A 15,707-nucleotide genomic window follows, 5' to 3' on the forward strand; every position below is an offset into this window, starting at 1 on the left:
TTTGAGGTATCTTAAGCTTTGCTTAACTAGTTTTTATGAAAAGTAAATCTCACTCCAACCAACACTTATAAGTAAGTCATGATATAATCTCCGTATAGTACTTCTAAGAGATTTTGAATATAAGATTTTGGGCATATCCATCTCTAGATAAATCATGATATAATCTCCATATAATATTTTTAGGAGATTTTAACATAAAACTTCAAACATGTTCATCTCCTGTTTTTATTAATAGAGACACCCATAAAATGTAAAAAATATAAGTATTAATCCCAATCATTCAATAGACTCAAGTAGATTTCAATTTATTTTATAAAAAAGGTGCAAAAGGTAACCAATCTACAATTTAAATGAAATTTAATTTATTTTCAATTACATTAACAAATTAGTATTTAACTTATCTTTGAATTATCAAAGCAAGATAATATCTAAATAATTAAAAATTTAATTATCAACTTTAATATTTCAATAAATACCAATTTTAATTAAAATTTAAACCTACAATTATTTGATTTTTCTTATTTTTCAATACATATGAATTTTGATTGAATTTTTAAACATTATATTTGTGTTTCTAATTTTAAAAGTTAAAAATTACTTTGTGTTTGACAACAACCATGACAACTTATAAATTGCTTCAACCTGATAAATTATGAGTAAACGTAATATCTAAAATTACCCATATATTATTTTTTAAAGATTATGAAGACAAAAACTAACAATCAAATAATGTTATTTTTTATTTTTATTTTATAATAATAAATTTTGAAACAAAAAGTTGATCAAACAAGCCTCAAGAAAAATTTTAAAGAATAAAAACAAAATAACATAATTTTTATAAAGTTGTATTTTACCATTTTTAATTTTTCTATTTGAATGATTAATTAACCCCATTTTTAATCATTAAGGTAAGTTTGGTATTTTTAATTAATTTATAATAATGAAATTATATGTTATTCTTTAAGATTATTTAAGGTATTATGATTATTTTTTTGACATGCAAATTTGTTTTTAAGCAAAAAATATGCATTCTCAATAAAAATAAAATTATAAAAAATAAATATTTCAAATTATAAATAAAAAATTAACGAATCTTTAAACTTTTATAAAAGCCAAAATGCCTCAAATTTGAACGGCAGCTGCATTTTCCAAAGTTTGAACCTTTTTATTGCGAGAGATTGAGTTACACTGAAGGGACCGCAAGCAACATTTCATTCTCGCAAATATCGCCCGGCAAGCGGACGGACGGACTTCCTTTCAGGATGGAGATGGAGGCCATGGCGTCGGCGATCGGAGTATCGGTGCCGGTCTTCCGGTTCCTCATCTGCTTCCTGGCGACCTTGCCAGTGAGCTTCCTGTGGCGCGTCGTCCCCGGTGGTCCGCCCGTCAGACACCTCTACGCCGGCGTGTCCGGCGCCGTCCTCTCCTACTTCTCCTTCGGCTTCTCCTCCAACGTCCTCTTCCTGGTCCCCATGCTCCTCGGCTACGGCTCTATGCTTCTCTACCGCCGTCGATGTGGCGTTCTCACTTTCTTCCTCGGCTTCGCTTACCTCATTGGCTGGTATTCACTGTTCACATCGTCCTCTCAAATCAATTTCTGATCTACACACACACACACACACGCATATTTGTTTTCCTTTTGTTTTTTCGAAACATTCTGTGTGCCGCCAATTTCGTCGTTTTGATCGTCTATTTAGTTGCTGAGAAAGGTAGGCTACTTGAAAGTTTGAATCGTTTAAACCTTCGGTAGTTAGGGTCCCGGGGAAGACTATATTCAAGTAGCATTTACTTTCCAAAAGATCAAAGTTCAATCCCTTGCTGCAAAGACGTGAATGAATTCAGTTTGCTCCAAAAAGGCATCCAATTTGTGGTGCTACTTACCGAGAAAAAAATATCAAGTGCTAATACAACCTCCAGCGTCTGTATCTATTCTCGCTGCAGTGTTTCTCTACGTCACTCTCTAACTAGGGTGTATTATGCAGTTATCTTGTGGGATTTAAGCTGCGCTATTAAGCCCTTTAGAGAAATCCCAAATAGTTGTTATAGCAGTCAGTTTTACAAGGTTGTTTTCCTCTATTAGCTCTCCCATTTCTCTAATTCGCCCTCCATATGATCCACAACTCAGAGAGAGAATGATAGATTTACGGAGATCGTGTAATGCAGAGGGCGATTCTCTTGACTCAAATAAGTTTTATGCCCGGGGCAGATAACGCTTGTCATGCATTAGATTACCGTGTCTCAAGTTACTTATCCTAATTAAATATCCAACTAAATGTTTGGTTTAATCAATGGCATCCATGGATTTTCCTGTTTCAATGAAATGATCTGTTATCTTCTCGGTCAAATTGTCAAAATACTGAACCATAATGGGCATGTCTGAAATGCAAGATAGTTGAAATAATTATCCTTAATTTCAAAGGAAAATGTTCATATATTTAATTTCTTTGCATCAAATGGACAACTGGAAAACCCACATATTTCCTGCTTAATATACACAAATAATTATATTGGTTTTCAACTTTGCTCACTTTTCAGATAAAACATTGTTATCCTGTGTATTGCCTCCTTTTGGAACTGTCAAAACTAATTCAAGTGCTCATTTGGACATATTGGAAGAATGAGGCCTAAATATTTATGGCATGTTTGCTTCACAAGTGCTAAACTTAGGACATACATGGAATTGCTCAGGCCAAGTTTTGAAGTTTATCTTTCATTATGTATACAAATAGGCCCCCCCAGTAATGAATAGGTTGAGATGACCTTTGATCATTCTCCAACAAGCCAGTTATTTGTTTATTTTTTTTCAAATTGCCAAATAGTTTTGTGGTGCTCCTACTTAAAGATTGAGTTCCCTCTGATATAGAATACAAGATATATTAATAGATAGTTAAATTTCTCCACAATAAGGAATTGAGGGTGGTCTTGGAATTTACATTTCTGTAATTCAGTTATACTTGTTATTGGTCCTTTTATTTTTATCTGTATTTGACTCCATGTAATCAAATTGCTTCCTTTTTATATCAAAATACGTATTATTCCATAGTTTAATGTCTTTCCTTGCAATATTCTAAAGAATATGGGAGAATCTCTGTTTTATAAAGACATATATGAATTAAAGGAAAACATGCAATTTTGATAGAAGATATTAAAGATCTTAACTATTTGTATATGTGTATAGCCATGTTTACTACATGAGTGGGGATGCTTGGAAGGAAGGGGGCATTGATGCTACTGGTAAGCACCATCTCAAAATTTTAAGCGTCTTATTTTCTATTTGCCTTGATGAATTAATTTTGGATTGTTTGCACTAAACGTTTTCCGTTTGAGTTTATAATCTTTGAACTTTGGTGCCATAATGAATGAATAATTATGGGGAAAAAGGGAAACTTCAAAGCACATTTTGCTGGTTGTTTTAGCTTTTAAGCCGTAAGAAAGCTCACTCATAGAGAATTGCATTTACTTTTACTTTTACCTTGTTTTCCTTTTCTGTTGGTATAATCAATAATGGAGTAGAATTAAATAAAAGAGAATATATTGTGACAACTATGGCTTTGGCTCAGTCTATTTATTTAGGTGTTTGCTAAGCTTATTGGGAAATTGAAGTAATATTAGTTAATTGAGAAGTGGCATTAGCAATATTGCTGTCTTGCTTAATGAAGTTCTTGTTTGCTTGCTTATGATCGGCAGAAGATGTTCACAATATCATTCTACAAATTTTTCAGGAACACGTCGTGATTAAGAAATTATATTACCTTGAGGCAGGTGATCCATTAGTGCTCATTGATTTTTAGATGGAAACCAAACTTCAAGACACAAATTACCAAAGATAGGAATAAGAATATATCAAAATAGTGTTCTTATCTATGCCAACTTCGGTTGTCATGGACCATTTTACTCTGTGTCGGACACCTAGGGTTTAGAATTGGAATTTGGAAGGAATCGGGGAAGATAGAATAGAAAGGAAGGGAGAAATCAGAAGAATGGAGGGATAAATTAGAGAGAACAGATGGAGAGAGAGCATTCGAGAAAGAAGAATTCAGATTTCATTCATCAACTACATTCTGTAACTAATCCAACCTATTTATAGGCTGTTCTCTCCTTTCAGTTAGTAATAAACGGAAAGGTAAAATACTACAGCAGCGTACGGTACAACAAAGCCGCTGAACAATTACATGTATTGAACAATTACTTCTATACCCTTGGGTTGTGACAATCCCCCCTCTTTAAGAGGTTTCTTGTTCCCAAGAAACTATTACAACTAAGCCGCTGTTCTTCATCCAATTCGTGCTGGCTCTCCCTTTTCGTTTTCTTCCTCTAAGCCTTCCATATTCAGTAACTGTCTTCTACATTGATGGCTGGGACTGAATTTGTCTCCACATTTATAGTACAATCCTAACTTCCTTCTCTGCTCCATAGTAGATGATTTAACTGAATTAGGGTTAGGAATTAGGATAAACCCCAGAATTCAAATTGTCTTGATTTCCTTCCAACTGTTGGCTGAACGAAGGCTGAATTTCCATTAAGATAGTGTACTTTTTGAGAATCGCTTCCAATGCAAGCTCCTGTAGCCCTGCCTTCTCAGCAGCCTGCTTAACAGTAACAGGCTACACCGTTTTTACAATTTGCCTTAGTTCATCCTTAAGGCCATTTATGAAGGAAGCTGAAAACGAAATATTGCTTTGTTAAAGCAGGCTGAGAATTCAGCATTAAAGACTTTAATTCTTCAAACGGGATCTGATACTCCTTCAGAGATTCGTCTTGCTTTAATTTGTTAAATTCTTCAACCACGTTGGTCATTGACTTCTCTTCAAACCGGTCACATAGATCCTCCATGAACTCAGTCCAATTGGTCTCAAATCTCCTCAATCTTATTCAAACCTTGATACCACGAGTCAGCCTTATCGTTGTGATAGGTTGCTGCAAGGTTAACCTTATGTCCTTTTGGTATATTATAATGCTGGAAAAATCTCTCGCATCTATGAATCCACCATTTTGGTTTTGATTCTTCAAAAACTGGTATCTCCAACCTCGGCATGGGAGTATAATTTGAGGTTTGAAAAGAACCTCTTATTTGGACTGCTGGCTTCAGAATTGGAAATTCCTCAGCCTCTTGCATTCCTGAAACTTGAGGAAGAATTCCATCACTAGGCAAGATTGGATCAGAAGTGGATCTCGGTGGAAACTACAATTCTGAAACTCGAGGAACAATTCCATCACCAGGTAGGATTGGATTGGAAGTGGATCTTGGTGGAAAATCCACTGACAAACGAAATTGAGGCAATAATGTTGACAACATGTTGAACGTGCTGTTTATTCTCTGGCCAAAAGGATCCAGCGTTTCTCTGTTTTTCTCCAATTCTCTCTGAACAATCTCTGAAGTTGCAGTGAGCTCTCTCTGCACACTTTCTCATAATGCAGAGCTCTCTTCCCTGCTGTGACTCACCACCTCCTGAGTCTGCAGCAGTCCGAATTCCATTGCCTCCATCCTTGCCTCAAGCTGTTTCATCCTCGTTCCTTCAGCCATTTCTTCAATTCGCTTGCTTCACAAATCGTCTCTGATAAATTCCAATGATTGCTTATGAGTAATGCGCAGGGGACTGTTTGCAGTACTCAAATCCGCCTAGATCTGAGTTACCACTAAGCTGCGCCTGGATTGCCAGAATCGCCTGGCCTTGCTTCGCTGCATAGATCATTGGAATTCGCCTAAGTCTAACGTAGTTGCTATGAATCCGCCTCCTGTGACTCAAATGGCCCAACCACGGCTTTTTGAATGTTGAATTGATTTTGCTTTGCTAGGACTGCTTATGATCAACCAAGAATTAACCGGAATCAAATGTCACGCACCTAGGATTTACCTAGGGTTTAGAATTGGAATTTGGAAGGAATTGGTGAAGAGAGAATAGAAAGGAAGGGAGAAATCAGAAGAATGGGGGGAGAAATCAGAGAGGACAGAGGGAGAGAGAGAATTCGAGAAGGAAGAATTCAGATTTCATTCATCAACTACATTCTCTAACTAATCCAGCCTATTTATAGGCTGTTCTCTCCCGTCAGTTAGTAATAAACAGAAACTTACAATACTACAGCAGCCTACAGTACAACAAAGAAGAATTACATGTATTGAACTGTTACTTCTAACAATTACTTCTATACCTATGGGTCATGGCACTTTGCTGCAACTTATGTTGTTAAAAGGACTATATTGGATACCTTGTATCTTTGACTTTCTTCTTATTTCAGTCTGTTCACTCCAAAAAGATCCATTAATCGCCTAGAAAGTTCAATAAACTGCATGTTCACTTTCCAAAACTGCTATTTATCCTTGTTTGTTGTCTAGACATCTATTATGCCTCAAAAGTCTTCTCCACAGGCCCATTTCACCTGGACTCTGAAAGGGGTGTCTCCTTTGAGTGCATGCCTAAGAGGTGTACCATCTAATTTGCATATTCAATCACAGATATTGATGCCACCAGATATATTGTTATCAATTAAAGATTCAATTCAGAAGGTTAATTATATGTTAAAAAAAAGATATAAATATATAAAGAGTGAGACAATAATGTAGAACACTTTTTATGACTTAAAAGAGCCAAATTTTTAATTGAAATGGCATAGAATTTATTTTTTAATTTAAAAATTAGAAAAATCATACTGGTACCACATATAAAATCCCAATATTGGCTGATATAGGCCAGTACAACCTGGGGGGATTGATGCACAAGTCGATACAAAATGTGCTTAGTTTTATACATGATTTTATCTAGCGCGGTGTGGGTTTATCAACAATGTATTCAATGATTGAAGGAATGACTAAATATCATATTTATTTTTTCTCTAAAAAGTACTTTTCCTTAGTTAAAGCATTTTGGGAGAGGGGTGGGGAATGGGAATAGGTAGACGGGGGTTCTTCCCATTAGGGAGAGACAATTATAAGGGAACAGAATGACAATGGATGAAAACACTTTCTATCCATTCTCCTGTAACACCCTATTTATTGTCTCCCCCAAATTAGGGGAGAATGGATGGGAAATTTTATTTTTGTGTATTGACAACATTAACCTTAATTGTTTTATAAAAGTTCAATTTTGCTTAACAAGTTTGCCATTTGTTGTTTTATTTCATTCATTTTCACTGCTCTCCCAAACAAGGAGAAAGCGTTTTCAGTACTGTCCCATTATTATATGTCTTTTTAACAGTGGGTAACATGGTGTTTGTTATCTGGCACAGATTGTTTTATGCATAGTCAAGGAGGTTTGTGCATATTCCATTAGAACATATATTTAATATAAACTATTATTGAGTCCGTCTCCTATTAAGAACATAAAAAACATGTGGTCAAATGTCTGACAAGGTTTGCAGCCAATTTTAGAAGTCCATGTACCACAGATAGGACTAAGCTACTGCAGGACAACTTGTCACCAGAAATGAAATAGAACTTTTGAGCTTCAAATGCAGTACTTGCATGAACAGTGATGCCTTGTTTTGGTTAGAAGTGGCTTCCTTCCCTTCTCCCTCTAGTCATTTTAATAAAAGGGCAATGCTAACCATTGACCTCATGGCAATGGTTAAGGTGCAATAAATGCACCTTGTTTTCAGTTTCCAAGCAATCCTATTGGTTGATGACAAATGCATAATGTTTTGAGATATTTAATCAACCAATAGGATTGTTTGAAAACTGAAAACAAGGTGCAATTAATGCACCTTGTTTGAAAATAAAATGCACTCATTGCACTGTAACCATTGATAGTTCATGCTTGTTCTTGAAATTGCAAGAACATAAAATGCACTCATTGCACTCCTATTTGGTTATGCTTGTTCTTGAAATTGCAATTTGTCTCATTTTGAAATTTAGCCAATTCAAGCATTAGATAGTTCATGCATTTGATGTCAGAAAATAAAGCAACTTAAGAACTCCATGAAATTATTTTGTAAAAGATTGTTTGAATATTTCTTTTGAAACATGAAGTTGGCATATCCGACCAGAATTTTATAAATTATTATATTTCATGCCAATGAAGCTCATCTGCTATCTCATTTATGCTTATAAAATATAAAGCAAAAGTTACTCATGTACAAAATTAATTAGTTGTATGCCTGTAGCAAATTTGACATTAACCAATTGAAAATGAATTATTCAATGACTAGATGAGCTTCAAGTATCAATCTAATTTTGATCAATCTGTATTCTAGGATTTCCGCAAATGATAACAAAGGAACAAGGTGAAGTCGAGTGAGAGAAGCTTTCATTAAATTTTAGAAGATGAGTGTAAGAACTATGTTTCACTCTTACTCCTCCTAGTGTAGGAAGTAAAGATAAAGGAATCTTTGGGGGCACTTGGTTGATGAGCAAGGGTATCCTTTAGCCGCTAGAAGACACATTTTATAGACAAACACTGGTGGCTGGTAATAATCACTTCAAGGAACCACTATTGGCTTATTCTTACATGCATGACATAACATCCTGTGATGAGAAACAAACCATACTCCAATTCTAAGTGTCTTGAGGATAGCTTTTAGTAACCAGATCTCTGTCTGTTAAAATGGAATATTTCCTGGAAGTAAGGTCCAGAAAACTCCTCATGCTCTTCTCTTGATCTTTTAATAGCACAACTGTCATTGTCTCAAGTCTTTCGAATAGGTTTTGACGCGAGCTTGACTTGTCGAATTCTCTAAAAGCAACTTTCGCTAGTTAGAAAATAATTTTACTATTGCTGCTGATCCGTCATGTCACCCAATCTTTTAATGAACTCAAAACTTTCTTTTCTCGCTAGTTGCAATTTATGAAACTGTTAAAAGAAAGAAAGTTCCATAGTCCAACTGTTTACTGAACTCAAAAAATTGTGTAGATGTGATGAAGAGGATATTAGTTTCCTTTCCCTCCCAGTGCACCACATCAACCACAGAGGAGTTTCAGGCTATAGCTTCCTCTTGCTTTGGTTCACATTATTGATGAAATCATTTTATTTTACATTGTGAATCAAATATCAACTTGTAATCATCCCAGTAGTGCCCAAATTTTATTTTCCTTCAGTAACTGATCTAGTAACTTCTTTGCCAAATTATATTATAGCCTTAAGGCTTTTGATAGAACAGTTTTCCCCCTTTAAGAAAGGGGAATAATGGAAGATATTCATTTTGTAAGTTTGTTTTACTGGTTCATTAAATTCACTTCAAACAATCAACTGTTATTTCTCCCTCATCTTCTCTTCAAGACATTGACTATCACCCCAACTATGCCCGTCAAAAACCCAAGGCAGTATTATTTGAGGTTGGTTACTTCTGAATCAGTTGTGTTTTATTTCTTGGTTTATAGGTGCCTTGATGGTGTTAGTACTAAAAGTTATTTCGTGTGCTATAAATTACAATGATGGGTTGCTGAAAGAGGAAGACTTGAGTGAGGCACAAAAGAAAAACCGATTGCTTAAGTTGCCCTCACTAGTTGAGTATATCGGTTACTGCCTTTGCTGTGGAAGTCATTTAGCTGGACCAGTTTATGAGATGAAGGATTATCTTGACTGGACAGAGGGGAAAGAGGTAAACTCAACTATTTTAGTACTTTTTTTTATCAGTTTATGTTATGGTACTTCTGTTGCAGTGAATTTAACGAGTACTTTACTTTGTTTCTTAGCTTTGGGCGCGCTCTGAGAAAGGACTTTTGCCATCACCTTATGGGGCCACTGTCAGAGCTCTGATACAAGCTGGTGTCTGTATGGGGTTGTACATGTACCTTGTACCCCTGTTTCCATTGTCACGGTTCTCAGAACCTGTATACCATGAATGGGGCTTTTTGAAACGATTGGGTTACCAGTACATGTCTGGTTTTACAGCACGTTGGAAGTATTATTTCATCTGGTCAATCTCAGAAGCTGCAATCATTGTTTCTGGACTGGGCTTCAGTGGTTGGACAGATTCTTCACCACCAAAACCACGGTGGGACCGTGCAAAGAATGTTGATATTTTGGGTGTTGAATTGGCAAAGACCGCAGCTCAGTTACCACTTGCATGGAACATACAAGTCAGCACCTGGCTACGTTATTGTGAGTTTTCTAGGGGTTTACTTTCCTTTGATTTGCCATCTCAATAGAGCTTGAATATTGATAGTTCATCAGAAAGCTTGAAATTTCTGTTTGCATGTATGGAGTGAAAATCCATAGTTATGACCATAAATAGATTTCACTATAGCTCTGAATAGAAATTATGGATTGCTGAATTTGGCTTAATAGGAAAATTGGATATGTAACTTGTCTCTTCTTAATTAGCTATAAAAATTTGAAGTCCTATTCAGCATTCAAGTTCACAGCTAAGAACATTGATTCAATTGGTTTACCGGCTGAATGTTAGTGAGTCTTAAATTCTGCATGTTTATTGTTCATTTGTGGAAAAGTACTCAGATGCATCAAGAAATATAAAATTTTGGCCAGGACAACTTCCCAGCTGGTCTGTGTTGGCTAGTCAATTGGATATTAAGAATATATGCAAAATGCAAATGATATAAGGTTCTAATTGTTTAAATTTTCTTTGGGTGTATTAAGACAAAAATGCTTACATACAGGGAGAGAGGGAGAGATAACCCAAGGGGAGGGAGAGAGAAGCATGGTGCTTGGGAAGATTGAGATGTTGAATTTCATTGGTTTAACTTTTTTTTGGATGATATGTTAGTCAACATATCATGTTTAAGGATTATGAATGCAGATAGTTTGTGGTTCTTTTCTCTGAGGGTCTTGGGTTAACATTTAGACCTAAGTGGGATTTGGAAGGTTAGGAAGAAATTACGGCTTGGAATTCAGTAAGAAGCATTAGTGTCTTATACATGTCATGATATGATTGTTTTGAGGCAATGAATTATTAATAATTTTAGTAGTTTCTGAATTCTTGATTTGTTTGGGTTCTGTACATGGCTGTTATCTAACATGGCTTTTTGTCCAGATGTTTATGAGAGGCTTATTCAGAAGGGAAAGAGACCTGGTTTCTTTCAGTTGTTGGCTACCCAGACTGTCAGTGCTGTTTGGCATGTGAGTCCATACTTCAGTTTATGCTACAGAATGTACTTGTCTTATCGATTGATAAATCAATACTGTACGCATTTTTAGGTATTTCGTTAACTTGTTAGTCTTTAAATTATAATGCATGCTAACTTTTCCTAAAAGTTAAGTTGCTTATGTGTATTAGTGAGTTGGATTAACAATACTATATTGCCCTCAAATTACTAATGGAAGTTATATCTAATGTACCACCAAAAGGAAAGTGCAGTTTGTACACCAGTTTAGGTGTGCGGTTGTTCCATAGACCTGAAAAGAAAATTATAAAAATAAAAAGAAACAAGTTGGTAACATATGTTACATTAGGAAACATGAATATTTGTCGTCTTCAAACTGTGGTTTTTAGTCATTTGACTTTTTGTTCAAATGCTTCCATCATGCTACAGGGTTTATATCCAGGATACATCATATTCTTTGTGCAGTCAGCACTGATGATTAATGGCTCCAGAGGTAACATTTAGCCTTCACTTTTTATCCAGTTATGCACTCTTAAGGTGGCTAATCATTTCTCCTAGTCAATGAACAGTTATCTACAGATGGCAGCAAGCTGTTCCTCCTAATATGGCTCTGATGAAGAAGATATTAGCGTTTCTTAACTTTGCATATACAATTTTGGTGCTGAACTACTCTGCTGTTGGTTTCATGGTACCGTCCTCTTCTTTTCTTTCTTTCTTACCAAATCAGCCATGGACAAGGACAACAAATGAAAGCAACTTCCAGGAATCTAAAATCTTGCTACAATGTTATAATGTTTGTTCTTGCTTATCTTCTGCAGGTGCTAAGCCTGCAGGAAACACTTGTTGCATACGGGAGTGTGTATTTCATTGGGACCCTTATTCCTGTAGTCATTATCCTGCTTGGTTACGTAATTAAACCCGCGAGGCCTTCAAGATCTAAAGCTCGGAAAGACCGGTGAGTTAGATACCCCATTTTCAGCGCCTGTTCGGCGTGGTTGACAAGGAACTGAAAAACAGTAGTCTCTGCTATGCGCTGTACCTGTATTTCTCGACTTCCATGAATTGTTGAGCACTCTTCAGAGTTTAACCTATTCTAAGAGACATTGCCACATTGGTATTGGTTAAGTTCATTTGTAATCTTCACTTCATTTTTATGTGTATGTTCTGATATTTCAATGCACAATTGCCATATTTGACTTGTTTAACATACCATGGTAAGGTAGCAACGAGCTGAAGGTCGTGGTGTGTGCCTTAGAACATGCAGCTCCCTCCAGAGGGAGACGCATCATGGCCAATTGTAGAACAAATGCCAAAATTGTTTACGGCCTGTTGGGTTGGAGAACATGTTAAAAAAAGTTAACGCTGGAAAATCACACAATGTATTGCGTATATGATGAGTGTGGTTTGTTTGCCAAAACTCTGTGATTTATCCTCGAATGCATAGAAATGCTAATTTAGATGGTTTGGAACCGAAGAGTTTTCAACACTCAACCTCTGAATTTTTTTGATAAAGATTTATTGAACTACTACCCAAACCACTACCGTAATTTGTTAAATAATTTTGTAGTAATATTAATTTGAAAATTGTTTAACAGAATAGTAGCTGTTGCCACCCAAATTTACCAAATAGTAATTTAATAATCAATAAAATTTTCATAATCTTATGCGTGGAAGACAAGTACAAAACTTATCCGTAGACTGCCACTTTATAAGCAGATTTTCCTCTTTGTAATTTTCTTTTTACTATTTCCTATTCTGTTTTTTTCTCATCTGAAAATTTATGCTATCTGAGAGTAACAGTACCTTAAATAACATAAAAAATGTGGTGTGTAACAAAAAATATGTATATAAAAAAATTTATATTTAATAATTATATAATATACTATTCATTGTACAAAAATGACACTAAAAGTGCCATTGAATTTCTATTTATTTGATGGATCATGCTATTGGTATTTTTTGAATTACATAATGTATGTTAAATGATAAAAATATCTTTTGTATCTTATTGTCTCGCCTTATTGAGTCTCACCGCTTCATGTTGTCTCACCATTTTAAGTGAAAGATAATTTAGTCATGTGTTTTACTGTCTCACTCAATCTTAAATAATAGGTATTTTTGTCATTTTACATACATTAAGTGGCCTAAGGGTAACTTAAGGGATAACTATAGCATTCCTTATTTGAGTGGGGGAGAGTTTAAGAGAAATGTACGGGAAACAGCCTTGGGCATAATGAGAAATTGTGATACATGGAGGGCTGCAAATGTAATTAAGCATTGTTTTACCGTGCAGCACCGGTCATTTTCCCTCCAAATATATCTGTATGTGTTCGCTCTTTTTCAGTAGGTTCTCTCACCGGTTGTCTCTACAGAGAAATCTCCATCGCATTCTCTTTCTGTTTCGTCGGAATACGCTTGAGGCAGTGAAGATCATGGAAGACTACTTGCTTTGCATGAAAGCTTTTCGATCTCATATGAACGGTATATACAATAGAGAGGCGTATTTTTGTTTATGCATGATTGATCGAGACGGAAATTGAACTCGAGATGTTCGTGTCTGTTGATGATTTTGAGCTTTGTATATGATTTGGAATTCTAATTAATTTGCAAATATTTGTTGCTACGTTTGAAGAGGTGGAGGATCAAGCGGCCAAGATCTCAGTTGACGAGCAGATGCGAATTACTACCGTCCAGACTCTTGAGAAAGACCTCGATTTAGGTTTTCCTCGTTTACCGTATATTGTTGCTTAAGCTCGTCTTTCTTTTTGCTTGTATTTGTATCGCTAGACGCATGTATGCTCACTGGCGTGGGAGATGCGTGTACATTTTTAACCATAAACTCTTCTCGTTGGCGTTTCTAGGATATGCCTTTGAACTTATTGAATCTCCTGTTGACTTACTGAAATTGCTGCGCACCGGTACTTTCGTTTTTGAATTCACTTCATATAACTTGTAAAAAGGAAAAGGTAAATCAAGAGTGTTGAAACAAGAGCGGAATATATGAAAATGTATTGTATTTCATACCTCTGCAAGAGGTGAACAACCTGTTATATACATAATTCTAATGCTAATAAAGGAAAAATATATATACTGAGAATACACAAAGGATCTCAGAATATATACAAAACCATAGAGATGCCTAATATATGTGTGAACACATTTCGAACAAAGAGAATATTATTTTAGAATTTTCTGAAATGTTCTGCTGAATTCATAAAATATTTTGGAAGTTTACTACCAATGCACTTATTCACCGTATTCTGTCTGTGTGTGTACCTTATATTGAAGTTTGGTTATTTTACAGGTTGTCTCTAAATGACATAAGTGTGAAAATGTCTGCTAGTCTTGGCCTTACACTAGGTTGCTTTGCTAATTTGGATTTAAACAATGTATTGGCACCCTTGTTGAGGTCTGAACTGCATTCTGGCATTACATGATGTCAGTGAATTAGCTGCAAACAGAGGACAGGGGAAATTATATGGTTCCGTTCTCAGTACTGTTTCAAGGATTTTATTGTCCTTTTTTGCATTATCACTGGAAAAAAATAAGTAAAAGTACTCAAGAATTTTCATGAAATTCTTGTGTTCTTGCTGCATTGGGGTTTAATGGACTGACCAGACTATCATTCCAACCCAGCCAGAATAATATTAGTTTTGGAACAGATTCTAATATAAAAATCCTCTCAAAATAACTAATTTCCCATATTAGTTTTTTGGCCAACCTTGATGCCACAGTGTAATGTATTTCCGTGTCTTTTTTTATGAAGATAGTAAAAAAAGAAACAAAGAAATAAGGAAAATGTTAGGGGCTGTTTAATTGTGGAAAATGTTTTCCACTTTTTATCTCCAATTTTCTGTAAAATAGTTAGTTTTCATTTCCATAAAAAATTTGGAGAACTCATTGAAATGTTAGAAATAGAGAAACAATTTCCAATCTAGAAAATTATAACATATGTTAAAAAAAAAAGAAGAGATATTTTAATTTCTTTTGTGTAATTTCTGTTAGAGAAGGAGAGGAAGATGATTTGTCAAAATTTTTGGAAAACCACATTTTCCAAATCTCCAAATTAACAAGGAAAACTTAGAAAACTCATTTTAGGGGTTTTTCTAAGTTTAGTTCAATTTTGGCAAAACCATGTTTTCCAAATCTCCATTTTTCACTTGGAAAATTTTAATTTGAACAAGCTTTCTAGTTCCCGTTTTTGGTGGAGTAATTTTCTGGAAAACTAGGACTGTTTTCCAACTAAACAGCCCCTTAATGCTTCTATTCCCTTCATGGTTTTCCACTTTCTGTTAGAAGGTCAATATCTGCAATTGCAATGAAGAACCAAAAAACTTGACTGCTTTCAAATTAATCTCCTTCTATCCAGAATAGACCGTCATTACTTGCTTTCCCTCCTTATCAGTTATCAGGGCAAAATTAAAAGATTTAGGACTGTTCACCAGCAATTCACTCTCTAAGCCATCATAAGCAGCTGCCAACGCCCCCTTCATATATGAGTTTCTCCTTTCCCTTTTTCTCTTTGAATTGTGGCAGCATAATTCATCAACTTAACTACCACCAAAAGTTTCCGAGCTATGGTATTCACTTGTAGTGATTTCCTAGGTTTGAATTTTCCTGAGGTGTCTATCACGACTGGAAGGGCATTAGGAGTAATTTGTTCTTTTATGTGTAATTTTCTTTTGTTGTACCTTAGGCTGTTAGGATTGTACTT

The 15,707-nt window shown here is 35.3% G+C and overlaps 2 protein-coding genes across 2 annotated transcripts in view; both read left to right on the forward strand.

The window, feature by feature from the left end:
• Positions 1 to 1,153: 1,153 nt before the first annotated feature.
• On the forward strand, positions 1,154 to 12,200 carry LOC127790727 (lysophospholipid acyltransferase 1-like). Its single transcript, XM_052320358.1, has 8 exons — positions 1,154 to 1,561; positions 3,179 to 3,234; positions 9,311 to 9,531; positions 9,626 to 10,034; positions 10,924 to 11,009; positions 11,423 to 11,486; positions 11,563 to 11,681; positions 11,812 to 12,200. Exons 1-8 carry the CDS (start codon positions 1,263 to 1,265, stop codon positions 11,950 to 11,952), a joined length of 1,395 nt encoding a protein of 464 aa, XP_052176318.1. The 5' UTR covers positions 1,154 to 1,262; the 3' UTR covers positions 11,953 to 12,200.
• Positions 12,201 to 13,369: 1,169 nt separating this feature from the next.
• LOC127790907 (uncharacterized) overlaps positions 13,370 to 15,707 on the forward strand; it is a 32,700-nt gene continuing 30,362 nt past the window's right edge. Inside the window, exons 1-2 of the mRNA XM_052320639.1 lie at positions 13,370 to 13,474; positions 13,626 to 13,712. Of these exons, the coding sequence (XP_052176599.1) occupies positions 13,426 to 13,474; positions 13,626 to 13,712 (136 nt within the window). The 5' untranslated portion in view covers positions 13,370 to 13,425. The remainder of the gene's footprint in view (positions 13,475 to 13,625; positions 13,713 to 15,707) is intronic.

The sequence above is a fragment of the Diospyros lotus genome, chromosome 14 (genome assembly GCF_014633365.1).
Source record: "Diospyros lotus cultivar Yz01 chromosome 14, ASM1463336v1, whole genome shotgun sequence".
Classification (NCBI taxonomy): domain Eukaryota; kingdom Viridiplantae; phylum Streptophyta; class Magnoliopsida; order Ericales; family Ebenaceae; genus Diospyros; species Diospyros lotus.